General features: G+C 39.8%; 1 protein-coding gene across 4 annotated transcripts in view; it reads left to right on the plus strand.

The window, feature by feature from the left end:
* gnal.S (G protein subunit alpha L S homeolog) overlaps nt 1-13,648 on the plus strand; it is a 165,946-nt gene that overhangs the window by 42,839 nt on the left and 109,459 nt on the right. For 2 of the 4 annotated variants that reach the window (XM_018268555.2, XM_018268556.2), the window contains exons 2-4: nt 8,728-8,800; nt 9,718-9,772; nt 11,395-11,514. In XM_018268555.2, coding sequence (XP_018124044.1) covers nt 8,728-8,800; nt 9,718-9,772; nt 11,395-11,514 — 248 coding nt within the window. 4 annotated transcript variants of the gene reach the window in all.

The following is a 13,648-nucleotide window of genomic DNA, read 5'->3' on the forward strand; positions in this document are numbered from 1 at the left end:
TCTGCAAGGCTGGGAAGTAAGGCGGGGGCTCCCCCTGCTGTTCATAAATATGATTGTTTCCCTGCTCAGCAGTTAGGGACCATCTGACTAATCCTATCCACAGCAGTAAATGAAGGGAGAATTTCATTGCGTACAGTCAGGTTTCTTATAAAAACGGTACACATTTTTTAATTAAAGTATATTGGAGATGGGTTTCTTTTTCATTAAAGAAAGTAAAAATGGGATTTTATTTTTTGCCTTTACGTGCCCTTTAAGGGCAGAGACACGCTGCTATTTCAGGAGATTAGTTGCCCAGCGACAAATAGTCTCTTCTTCGGGCAACTAATCTCCCCGAACTGCCTTGCCACCGGGTAGAATGTAAATCACTAGTGGGATGGCACTTGGATCGTTTTCCTCGTGAGGCAACTTTGGGCGACTTTGGAAAACAAAGGGTTCCGAGTGCCATCCCGCTGTCGATTTACATTCTACCCGGCAGGAAGGCAGGAAGGGGAGATTAGTCGCTCGAAGAAAAAGCAATTTGTTGCTGGGCGAATAATCTCCCTTAGGGTTATATGGAATGGAGAAGATTTCTAACTTGGCTGACAATAAGGCTAATAGCACATTGGGCAATGCAAAGTATTTTTGCCCAAGGGAATTAATTGAGACTTCTTGGGTGTAAATTTGCACATTGATATACATGCATACACAGGCTGTCTCATCTTGATTCTCTAGGCGTCTTTGCCACTTACAATATATCAAGGGTTTTTGTTCTTTGGTATTACTGTGCTTAACCATCTGGCAGTCTGATGGACATGGATGATAGTAGAGTTTTTCCTGAATGTGTGATGTTAGCTAAGTTTGGTGGAGAAATAATTCACTGGGGCTGTTTTGAGCCAAGGCACCTGGATTTTGTGAAATGCTACAGTGCACTGCATCATTTTTGGTAATTCCATACCTGTTTCAGCATGATAATGACCCTATGCTCAAAGCCAGGTGTACATTTGGTTTGCTGAAATGGGTGTGGATTAAATTTACTGACCTGATCACAACCCAAATAAACACCTATGGGCTAAATTGGAACACAGACTGTCACAGATACAATACTTCCAGCCGCACGTGACTTCAGGGGGGTTATTTACTAAACTACGAATGCAAAAATCATGAAAAAGATTTATTTACATAAACGGACTTTTAAAAAAAATCACAAATTTTTCGGAATTTATTAAACCCATAGGATGGGAAAAGTCAGAATCTGAAAATCCGGCATCTCAGACCTGTCAAGGTTGCATATAAGTCAATGGGAGACGTTCCAATGATTTTTTGATGTGCGCTTAGTTTTTGGCAATACCACAAAGTTTTTGGGCAAAATTCAGAGTTTTCAGGGGAAAAACCCGAAATTTTCGGGAAAATGTATTAATAAATAAGCCCAAAAAATTGCGGATTTGGTCAGAGTTTTTTTTCCAGAAAATATTGAGATAAATTCGGACTTTGTAAATAACCTCCTAGGTGTGGCTATGAGGGGTCACTAACTCAGTCTTTCACACACCTTGCACACAGGTTAGACTAACACAAAAGCACCCTCGAACGATCGGACTTCCTCATCTCCCAACCTGCCACTAACCTTTCCGATCAAATAAAGTAGTAAAAGAACAGATCAGCCGATGTTCTGCCCCTGACAGCAATCGTACGAAAGTTATGTCCGACAAAATCTGGTGACAGTCTCCCACTGAAAAATACGCGCAGAGATATTATCGGCAGCCGACAGAAATTTTCTAACCTGTCCGATCGACCAAACGACAATCTCCGCCGGATGAAAAATGTCGGGATTCTCCACACACGGTCCGAAAACCGTACGAATACTTGATTCGTACCATCGCATCTTTGCGTCTATGGCCAGCTTTAGGCAGAAGAGCTGACTATTTATTAGTGATTTCATGGCATCTGGTAACTGCACACTCCTTTCTCAGGAATGCATGGGGACGTGGCCTAGCAGGACACAGATTGAGTTTTTATGACCTCCTGAGAGTAGGAACCAAGAATTTAATGACCATAACTCCTTATAGGAACATAAGGAGAGGTGATATTATATTCATTGGTTATTAATTCTCTCATGGATTCCATAGATACTAAACATCAGTTTTTTTATACTGTTGGTACAACAGGTATGGGTTCTGTGAGGATAAATATGTTTTAGGATGTGTTATGTGTGACCTTCACTTCACCTGTGAGGGGGCCTTGCTGTGAACTTTAAGATCTCCCTCCTTGGACTTTCCTCCTTCCACATGGAATGGCTCTTATCAGCCAGGGCTTGGAGAAGGGCATTATAGGTTGTGACTCTGTTACAAATGGCTGACTCCAGACCTTAGTGAATATGTGTCTAATTTAGGTACTGGCAGAAATGTTTTCTCATGATAACTTGGCCTGTTTTATTAACTATCATGACACCGACTATAAGCCAGACCTGATGCCCAACTTCAGTGCCAAACCTCGCTAATGTTTTTACTACTGAATACAAGCAAATCCAACCAATAATGTTCCAAAATCTAGTGGAAGCCTTTCCAGGAGACTAGAGGCTGTAATGACCGCAAACAATGTCATAATAATTGGTTGGTTTCAGGATGAGAGGTTGGATAGACAGATGTCGAATGATCATCTAATGGGGCACAATTCCTATGGCTTTTCTGGCCCTGCTTCCAGACATGAAATTTGAATAAAAAAATTTAATATGAAATCTTATATTTTCTGGAGTCTGCTTTTGTGCCCTCCTCCCCGATGCCTGCTTCTTTAGAGGGTCACTGCACACTCCCACCTTGGCACGAGAGTGCTGAACCTGCAGCTAACTGAAAAAAGCTATTCACTGATTCGTTGCTATAGGTTGATGTCCAGGTGCAAATTTGCCCAGTGTTTATAAATGAGTGCCAAGAAGCGTATATTCTTGTGCAGAAAATACCTTTTACCTATTCTTTTAATTACAAAATATCTAAGGATTTTGTTATTTCTTGCTCTAAAGAGGGCAAATTTTGAAAATTAAACTAATTCTACTAATTCTATTTCCTGATCCCAATGAGCAAAGTCAAACCAACCAGCAGCCCACTGAAAATGAGCTACTCTGTAACTGGGCTTGGGATTTGGAAGTAGAAGAGGACTTTAGTTTTATTTTCAAATTTTGCCCTCTCTACAGCAAGAAATTACAAAACAAATTAAAATTTACTAAAAGAATAGACAAAAAGTGTGTTTATCAGATGCCCTGTTGCACCAGTTTTGGAAAAGGGGTATACTGTACATTTAAAAATGCATTGAAAATGTACAACACAGTTACACCTTCTGGTTAGAGACACAATGCACATGAATGTAGCCTAGAGGCCCGGATTTGTGGCGAGGCCAGAAAGGCCTGGGCCTAGGGCGACAAAATGTTATGCTGCTGTCCAGCTGCATCTCTAATGAACACTGGGGACGTAGAGCCCCAGGGCCGCCATTACAAATCACAGGGGCCCTGTACAACAACATTTTCGGGCCCACCCTAGATCCAGCCCACACCACACAGACATAAATAAATTTCCTTTTTCTGATTAACTCATCAACCCTACTTAGAAATTCTGGGAGCTTGCCCAACTTCTCAATCCAAAACTGAGGGTATCAAAGTTGGTCCTCTTTTTGGTGCTGTAACAGCCTCAACTCTTCTGGGGTGGCTTTCTGCTAGATGTTGTGGGATTTGATTCCATTCAGCCACAAGAGCATTAGTGAGGTAGCATACTTCCCAACTGTCCCGTTTTGAGTGGGACAGTACCGATTTTGACAGCTCAAACCGAAGTCCCGAGTTTGTTACTGAAATTTCCTGATTTTTTTTTGATCTCCTGCACTGAACAGCCAGAAAGAGATACAAAGTTTCGAACTTAATTGGCTTTTGGCAGAGAGCCCAGACTATATAATTTTGTAACAATTTAAGATAAGCAAGACTTTTGTGGAAACTAATTTTCAGCTTAAAAGGCAATTCGCCTTCATTAGCAAAACTGTAATAATACATAAAAACCACAGAAATGTGTTCAAACTTTCATAACCTGCCAAATTTTGTAAAATGGACATGGTAATTAGGGGGGTGTGGCAATAAAAATGGGCATGGTCAAAAAATTTGCCGAAGGTTGAAGTCAGAGCTCTGTTGAGGCCAGTCAAGTTCTTCAACTGCCATCTCAGCAAGTTCATTATGTAGTATCATCACTTGCATGAAGGCATTATTGTACTAAAACAGAAAGGAGCCTTCCCCAAACTACTGAGATAATGTTTAATACATGGAACTCTCAAGAATGCCGATATACAATCTAACCATAAAGTTTTATTATAACCAGGTCCCTAAAACATAGAGAGTTTGGCCATATATCAAACTCTCTACAAAGATTAAGCCGCATGCTTAACCAAATCTGAACCCTAATTTACATATTCAAATTGGAGAACATAAATTGCACCAGTTGTGAACAAAAACAATCATTTTTGTTGGATAAGGGATCTTTCTGTGATTTGGCTCTCCATATCTTAAATCTACTAAAAAAACATTTGACATTAATTAAACTCAATAGGGTTGTCCTGCCTTCAGTAAGGACTAATTATATCATAGGATCAAGTACAAGGTACTGTTTTATAATTACAGAGAAAAGGGAAATCATTAAAATAAATATTTGATTAAAACTGAGTCTATGGAAGATGGCCTTCCTGTACTTTGGAGCTTTCTGGATAACAGATCCCTTTCCTGTACTGAGAATTTGGTGGAATCCAGCAACAAGTGTTGGGCTTCAGCAGAATATTGTGCATCCAAAGCATAACTAAACAGCTTCCTTAGTAACATATGGAACAGGCAGATGATGATGACTTTGGGCTGATTTACTAAGATAGGTGCAATTAGAATAGAGACAAGCACACTGTCATGTTAATGGGGAATTACATCCTTTCCATTAAAAGATCATATAACTGAAGAGGAAAGGCAGAAGCTAGAAAATGAAGTGCATAGTACATACTGTACAGGTATGGGACCTGTTATCCTGAATGCTCGGGACTTGGGGCTTTCCAGATAACGTATCTTCATACCTTAAGTCTATTAGAAAATCATGTAAAAATTAAATAAACCCAATAGGCTGATTTTGCTACCAATAAGGATTAATTATATCTTAGTTTGGATTCAAGTACAAGGTACTGTTTTATTATTACGGAGAAAAAGGAAATCATTTTTTTAAAAAATTTGGATAAAATGGAGTCTATGGGAGACAGCCTTTCTGTAATTCAGAGCTTTCTGGATGACAGGTTTCTGGATAACAGATCCTATACATGTACTGTATAATTTCCAATAAAAGATTTTTATGGGTTGGGAAGTAATATACTGAAATATATGTGTTTGCCTCTACTCTGCTGCATGTGGAATTCAAGCTTTGAGAGGCTTATTGCACCCTACAACTCACTGCAGCAAAGTTGCAAGTTGGTGAGCATGGATAAGATTGCTCTGAAAGTAATGCCACCCAAACATCTCAGTATCTATGCCACTAGATGGAAAGCTGTTTTTGTAGAATATATGGATGTAGCGGTGGCCATAGACGCACAGATATTCTCGTACAAAACAAAGTGCGTGTATGGCGGAAGACAAGCCTACTGATATTGGAAAAATACTCGGATATTGGTCGGTTTGTCGGCCAAGTTGGAAATTTTTTTGATGCTCCCGAACATTGGCCAATGTTTGCTGCTGAATCATCAGATACAGGTAGAATTCTATGGTTTCTACCTGTACATGTGACGATTTAGCTCTAAACGTCTATATTGAAAGCAGCCAATGCTCACAGGACAGATTGTAATTGTTACATCTATGGCCACCTTTAGCCTGGAGGTGCTTGGAGGATGTTGTGAGAGAGAGCTTTTGGCCTGTGGCACCTTTTTATAGACAGTTTTGAAAGATTATGACTATCTGAAAGATTTACTATTGGCACATGAAGCTATTTAATGTCCAAAAACAGCAGTGGTCAAAACAACCTTTCCACCTCTCACAAGCCTGTAAATGTGGCTCTATTGTGTAGCTGAGGAGAGAAAGATGCCTCTATATCAAGGGTGTCCAACCTGCTGCCCGAGGGCCGCATATGGCCCAGATTGGATATGAATGCGGCCCAGCTTGAAGGAGAGAGAAAAGGAAGAGAAGGGGAAAAAAAGAAGAAAGAAATTAAGAAATAAATGTATGGAAATAAAGAGAAAACGAATGAAATAACACTTTGTGCTCTATAAGTCCAGACACATTAAGCACCCCAGTCTGTCGTCTTTTAGGAACAGTTTACTATGCCAGGTTGTAACAATGTGATGACCTATGGAGTAGGGAGGATGGGGACTCTGCCCATTGCCCAGTTAGTAGTAATAATAATATAATAATAAGTCTGTTTAATATCCAGGTGTCCCATATTCCAATGTATAGCTCCATCTGGTATCTTACTGGTATTGTAGTTCTTTTCTGTGTATTTTCTTTAATTTTATAAATCAAAAGTGTTTGTGTATTTCATGTGTGGCCCCCAGACAATTTTTATTTTTCCAATGTGGCCCAGAGAAGCCAAAAGGTTGGACACCCCTGCTCCTTCTAAACACCTTCATTTATTTTTCTGTTCTGTACATGTTTGTTGTCTATCCCAGAGCACCCTGTTTTCAAAAGGGAATCGGTCAGATTTTGCTTACCGTCTATAGTTAGCGGTTAGCACCTCCTGGCGTGAGGTAATATTTACCGCTAGGGTTGCCACCTGGCCTGTATTTTACAAGCCTGGCCGGTAAAAATGAAGGTTGATCCCAATGTTATTAATATGGAAAAAAAGAAATATATAGGAAGGCCGGTATTTTTTTTTTTTTTACAAAAAAGGTGGCAACCCTATTTGCCGCTAATAATCGCAACTTAGCGCCATGGGTAAGGTTGCCACCTGGCCGGTAAAAATGATGGTTGATCCCAATGTTATTAATAGGGAAAAAAGATAAATATATAGGAAGGCCGGTATTTTTTTTCCAGAAAAGGTGGCAACCCTAGCCATGGGGGTCTAGAGGTAAACCGTAACTTTTAGCATGGCATAGTTAGTATGATTTTAAAGCAGTTTCTAATCACTCTTACTGCTACCTGAAAGATTCACAGAAGAGGGGCGATATTTGCTTGTGTTTTAAATTGTATAAAAAGCTTAACTACAACTCCCAGAATCCTTTTCGTGTGATTCCAAGAACGTCTGCACGGCGGCCCGTTCGAGGAAGACGCCAGGGCGAACCCTGTACGCAAGGAGGAAGCCTGAGGTAAGCAAAGAGGTGCGATTGAGAGATGCATCCAGAAGATGGCGCTCCTCTGCGCACTGTAGTACCAGGAATGGTGTGAGAGACCGTGTGAGAGCAGCGGGCCCGGAAGGGTTAGTGCAGGGGAGGGGAAGGATACCAGCACGCCCCATTTAACAGCACGACAGGAAGATCAGGGAAGCCCAGCATGCACTGTGGGCCGCATGTATCTCCAGCCTGTGCATCCCTTTGCTAGCAAGCCAGTGAGGAGTGGGCGGGGGAGCGGGCTGCATGTGTACATATATATGATCAGGGAGGGGGAGCGCCTTTCCGTTCGCTTGATTTCCCAGTGTTGCAGAAAGAGGCAGTGCTGAGTTGGAAAGACAAAAATAGCCGGAAAATTTGCAGAGAAATAGAAGGATTGTGTGTGAGGGGAGGGAGAGCAGCACTAGGCTGGTTTCCAGGAGGAGCCCTTCTCTTTCTCTCTCTCCCCCTCTCCGGGTTATTTATAGACTTCTCTCCTTTAAACTGATTTCCTTCGGAGCTCCTTTCCTCGCGCGACGTTATGTTTCCCTGACACCTGGAAGGCGAGCAGGAGAGAGGGAGGGCAGACAAGCCCGCGGATCCATCAAACACAGGAGGAACGCAGAGGGACTATTTTTAGCGGCGGTCCCCCGTCTCAGGAATAACCGAGTCCGTGAGCCGGCTGCTTACTGGGGGGTGGGGGGGGACTGTGCGTGGATCGCAGGGGGAGCCAGGCACACCCCGAGCCCAGTCCCGACATTAGACTACAGGACCATTAATATGGGTTGTTTAGGCAACAGCAAAACGGAGGATCAGCGCATTGATGAGAAAGCACAGCGAGAGGCCAACAAGAAGATCGAGAAGCAGCTGCAGAAGGAGAGGCTCGCCTACAAAGCCACACACCGGCTGCTGCTCTTGGGTAAGGCCGCCTGACAGGGCCCAGCTGCATTTGGCAGCGATGTCCCTCCGCCCGTGTGCTGCTGCTGCTGCTGTGACGGGCCTTTCCAACCTGCAGCCCACCCACTTATTCAACTGTAAACCTTTGGCTGCCAGGCATTATGGGAGTTGTAGTTTGGCAGGTGGAGATCAGCTTGAAGGATACGCTGTACTCCCACAATGACACATTCAATGTTTATATACAAGTCTGTATCCAAAGGACTAAACTCATAATGAATATTCTTTTTGTATTTAGTCCATCAGATGGGAAATCTGTGCCCCTGACTAGTGTGTATTGTATGTTCTGTTGGGGATCCTATTCCTGGCAGACATTATCTGTACATGGCTGAACATCTGCCTGTACACATGTAAGGCTTAGTTCTCCTTTTTTTTTTCCACGAGGAACTGCAGCAGCCGAGCCTAGAGGCGGCCAGGAAATGCAGGGCCTAGGAGCAGTGCTGTGTGTGTGTTTCTCACTCTAGAGTCATTGCTTTATCTCACTGTGTGTATCTCTGTGGATTTTGGCAGGTGCTGGGGAATCGGGAAAAAGCACGATTGTGAAACAGATGAGGATTCTTCACGTTAATGGATTTAATTCAGAGTAAGAAAATAGCATTTCTTTACAATTATATTCTTTATTTATTTTGCCCGATGAATGCTGCTGCATATTCATGCTGATATATTTTGTCTATTAGCAATCAGGGAGAAGCAGAATTTGTGTGTGTGTGTGCTTTTCTGTCCTGTGGGTTTCTCTACTGTATTTTATACTGTTGCTACTGCAGCGTTTGACAGGCCCTTGTGTAGCAACAACATGGCGACTATACTTTTACATAGCAGCAAATATCTAAATTCTGTGTCTCTGTGTGCATAAGGGAGGCCGCATCAATAACGGTGCTTATGCGAACATCACCATTTAAATATGTAAAATATCTTGAGTTGCTGATCTGTTATAATGCCTCCCTGTAAGATCAGATGAGGCTGACCATATAGTTTCCTTTCTGCTTGACAGCCCCTAAAGCACCCTTTGTTTGCTGCAAAATAAGGGTCATATTGAATTAAATGTCAGCCATAAATTATTTGTTCTCACTTGTAATTTTTAGAGCTTTTGAGAAATGAAAGCAGGTTCTCTGATTGCCTTCCTAAGTAGGCCATGTAGGCATCATATTACGATAGGTGTGATGACTGGACACAATTCTATGTTTGCTAATGACATTAACCAATCTTATCCTGGTGATTGGCAGCCCCATGCCTCCCTGATGTTTCAGGCTTGTAAGACATAAGGTGTGTGAATATCCCTTTTTCTACCATTTCTGACCCCCCCCCCCAAACACCCATTTTTAGTGCAGCTAATATTTCCATAATATGCCTGTAGAAAAGGCTTGAGTCCAGATATTTAAACTTCATAAACCAAAATAGTGATAAAAATGAAACGTAAATCAAAGAAAGCTATACATCTAAAATATATAGGCTTATGATTTATTAAGAGGCAGTAAAAACTTATTTTTATCTTTGACACAGAGAAAAGAAACAGAAAATTCAGGATATTCGCAAAAATGTTAAAGACGCCATTGTGGTGAGTTTTTTTTTTTTAAATTATACAGTGTTTTCAGTGGTACTGCTCCATGTATAGATATGATTCTGATACAGCTTTGCAGTAAACTTCTGCCCACCAGAGAAGTTGGTGCTGACTTTCTGAGCACCTTATGTACTAGTTTGTATATTTCAGTCTTTATTTTGTGCATGAATTTTATTTTGTTCATCTAAAGCAATTGATCCCGAACATTGGGGTTGGCTCCCTTGGTGGGGTCCTTGAGCAGTGGCAGAGGGCTCAACCTAAAACATAGTAACATAGTAAGTAAGGTTGAAAAAAGACACATGTCCATCGAGTTCAACCTTCTTTTTTTTTTTTTTTTTTTATTAACTACCTATCTGCTAGTTGATCCAGAGGAAGGCAAAAAACCCATCTGAAGCCTCTCCAATTTGCCTTAGAGGGGGAAAAATTCCTTCCTGACTCCAAAATGGCAATCGGACTAGTCCCTGGATCAACTTGGACTATGAGCTATTTCCCATAACCCTGTATTCCCTTACTTAAAAAGCTATCCAACCACTTCTTAAAGCTATCTAATGTATCAGCCGTAAAAGCCTTTTATGGTGACATTTTGGGATAAAGACTGATTGCTCTAGTACAGTGATCCCCAACCAGTAGCTCGTGAGCAACATGTTGCTCCCCAACCCCTTGGATGTTGCTCCCAGTGGCCTCCGAGCAGGTGCTTATTTTTGAAATCCAGGCTTGGAGGCAAGTTTTGGTTACATAAAAACCAGGATTATGGCCAAACAAAGCCTCCTATAGGCTGCCAGTCCAAATAGGGGCTACCAATAGTCAACTACAACCCTTATTTGGCACCACCCAGGAACATTTTTGATGCTTGTGTTGCTCCTTGACTATTTTTACTTCTGAATGTTGCTCACGGGTGAAAAAGGTTGGGGACCCCTGCTCTAGTAGATACTATAGAAAACCCAGCTAGATAGTAATTTAGAAAGCACATGGAGTGAAACGCTTATTTGCTCCCTTAGATTTTCTTGGAATTATTGATAAATGGCTTTTAAATCAATTGTGTCCTATATTTGTAACCTTGTTGTAAGTTAAGGGGGGCTGAACAAAGATTAGTCCATCAAGATGGTCTTGAACTAAAGAGTCCAAAAACAATTTAAAGTATAAACTTTAAATTGAATACTTCCTGTCATTTTAAATTGTCTTCTGTAGCATTTTAGCAGTTCCCCTGTTCCTGGGTTGTTAGCTTATTGCAGTTTGCATTGTGACAGCTGACACGATATGCCATAGGAAATCAGTGATAACGTGGCATTTTCATTTTATTGCACTAACAAATGTCATGGGATATTTATTTATTTTGCACTTTACTCTTATTTCAGTAGGGTTCAGTTCCCTATAATTTACGTGTCCTGACACCATAATGACTCAAGGTTAACAGATCATTTTTAAAAATCGAGTACACTTTTACAAAAGCAGTTTGCTGGGCTTCAGTTAATGCACACTGATCCGATTTGCATTACATGCAATCAGTACAGAGCCTCTGTTGGATTTTTAAGTGTCCCTAAGTTTGTACTTGATCTGGTACCTTTATAACAACATTTACCGTCATTTATGTATTTATTTGTGTTTTTTTTTTATTTCAGACCATAGTTTCAGCAATGAGCACTTTAATACCTCCAGTTCCACTGGCCAATCCGGAAAATCAGTTCCGAATTGACTACATCAAGAGTATAGCTCCGTTGTCTGACTTTGATTATACGCAGGTAAGATGTGACTTCACTTGTTAAATTCTAGTTAATTCTGATAGCTGGTAATACAGCAACTTCTGCTTTATTATGTAATTGTGCCTGAGATTGTTTGTAACTGCAGTTATTTCTTTGAATCCTAATTTTTATTTCTTTGAATCCTAAATCTTGGCTATCTGTATTGATCAGAGTGGTTGCTCTTCCTGGAAGGTACTACAAGTTCATTTAAAGTGATACTGACACTTACAAAATTATTCTTAAAAAAATATTAAGAATATCTACATTAAAATTTACGTATAGCTTATGTTAATCGTTTTTCACCAATAGGTCTTCTTTTGTAAGTAATTTGCTTGAAGTTTATAAACCTGACTGTTTTGCCAACCTGACTGTCCCTTCTCAGCCTGTCGGTTAGAATTTCTAATGCTAACAGACTATTGAAGCTCAAATATGGCAGCCCCCTCATAGATGAACATGGGGGATCAGATGAGCAATGTAAAATAATCTTTCAGTATTTTTATGGCAAAATTATAGATAGTATGCAAAGACAGTTTTGTGATAGATGTAAAAAAAAGTTTAATTTCTGCTGTCAGTATCTCTTTGATGTTTTTTTATATTTTGGTATTGCCTCTTCCTGTATAATAAGACCATGCGCTACAAAGCATAATGATGATTAACAGGAAATAAGGTATAATGCATGGTTTTCATCATTTTAGAGGCCAGATATCACTCTAGTTCAAAGAAACAAGGGCGTGCTGTCTCTGAGCATATTTAAAATGAGACCTGCTGCTACTAACTGACTTTTCTTACAAGGAATTTCAAAAGTAATGTTGCAGACTGCCAATATACATTCCAACATATAATGTGCAATTGCATAGCCAATTTGGTTCTTTTCAGGGTTTCATAGGCTTATTTAATTTGTTTTACCATTGCTGTGGTTTTTTGTATTTATAATATAGTATGGCCACTGATAAAAGATTTAGCTGCTTTGTCTTTCTGTCTGGGTCTATATTTGTGAACATTTGGGAAAATGCTTATTTTAATATACTCCCTGGGCTTATGAGTTGTCCCTGTATATTTGCTCTATAATGTTTTGAATCTTGTTACAGTATTGTTTCTATTTTCATTACACAAACTGTTCATTTTGTATCAGTAAATTTGAGTTTTTAGAATTTTTATGTCTATTGTATTCTGATTGTTTTCGCATTTGGTGCTGTTTAAAGGGTCCGTATACCCATCGTTTAACAATGCAATAAATAGGCCTTGTGCTGAACATGCATTTGTGTAATGTTTTAATCATTAAAACTCTGGTTTTTGTTATTCCTTGAGCTAAAAAGGGAAATAAAAGCTACTCATACTTTTGTCCCTGTAAATAATAAGATTAGATTTTTTTTATGGAAACCGTCATTGCAAAAGCAAAACCTTGCTTTTATTAGCAGAGTATTTGCATTAAATTTCACATGGCTACGTTGCTGCCACTATTCTGGAATACCTTTTGCTATACATTTATCAAATTATTTTCTTTTAAAAGGAAGTGTTACCTAAGTTAAAAGTGAAAGTACAGTTATATATCTTTGTAACACCAACTTGGAAAGTAAGACAAAACTATTATGATAATGAAGGTTGTGTCCTTTAAGATTAAGTGTCGATGTATTGAAAAATCTTGGTAGTAAATGAGGGTTTGGTTACAAGGTAAATACATATTGAACACTTGTGTATAATGTTCAGCAGCCATGATGGCTGCTGAACATTATTCACAAGTGTTCAATATGATTCTCTTTCCTCTTTCAGTATGGTTCAGATTGAAGCATTTTTACAACTAAGGGGGTTATTTATCAAACAAAGAAAATTTCTCACAATTTTGTTAAAACCACTCCAACCAAATTCCCTGCAGAATTTTTTACCGTGTTTGTCAATACATTTTCACAAAAAAATCTGGTGCTGGAAAAGATTCGATAAAATCGTTAAAAAATCTGAACCGTGCAATTTTTTTATTTTTATTTATTTTTTAATTTTTTTTAAATTTTTTGTTTGTTTGTTTGACACCTGAAAACTCCAACTTTTTCGCATTATCGGCCAAAAACCACAAAATCTTTGGATAATTGTGTGAAACCCAGAGCTGATCAGGATGTCTTTCTGCTGATTGGAAATGGAA

The sequence above is a fragment of the Xenopus laevis genome, chromosome 6S (assembly GCF_017654675.1).
Source record: "Xenopus laevis strain J_2021 chromosome 6S, Xenopus_laevis_v10.1, whole genome shotgun sequence".
NCBI lineage: Eukaryota > Metazoa > Chordata > Amphibia > Anura > Pipidae > Xenopus > Xenopus laevis.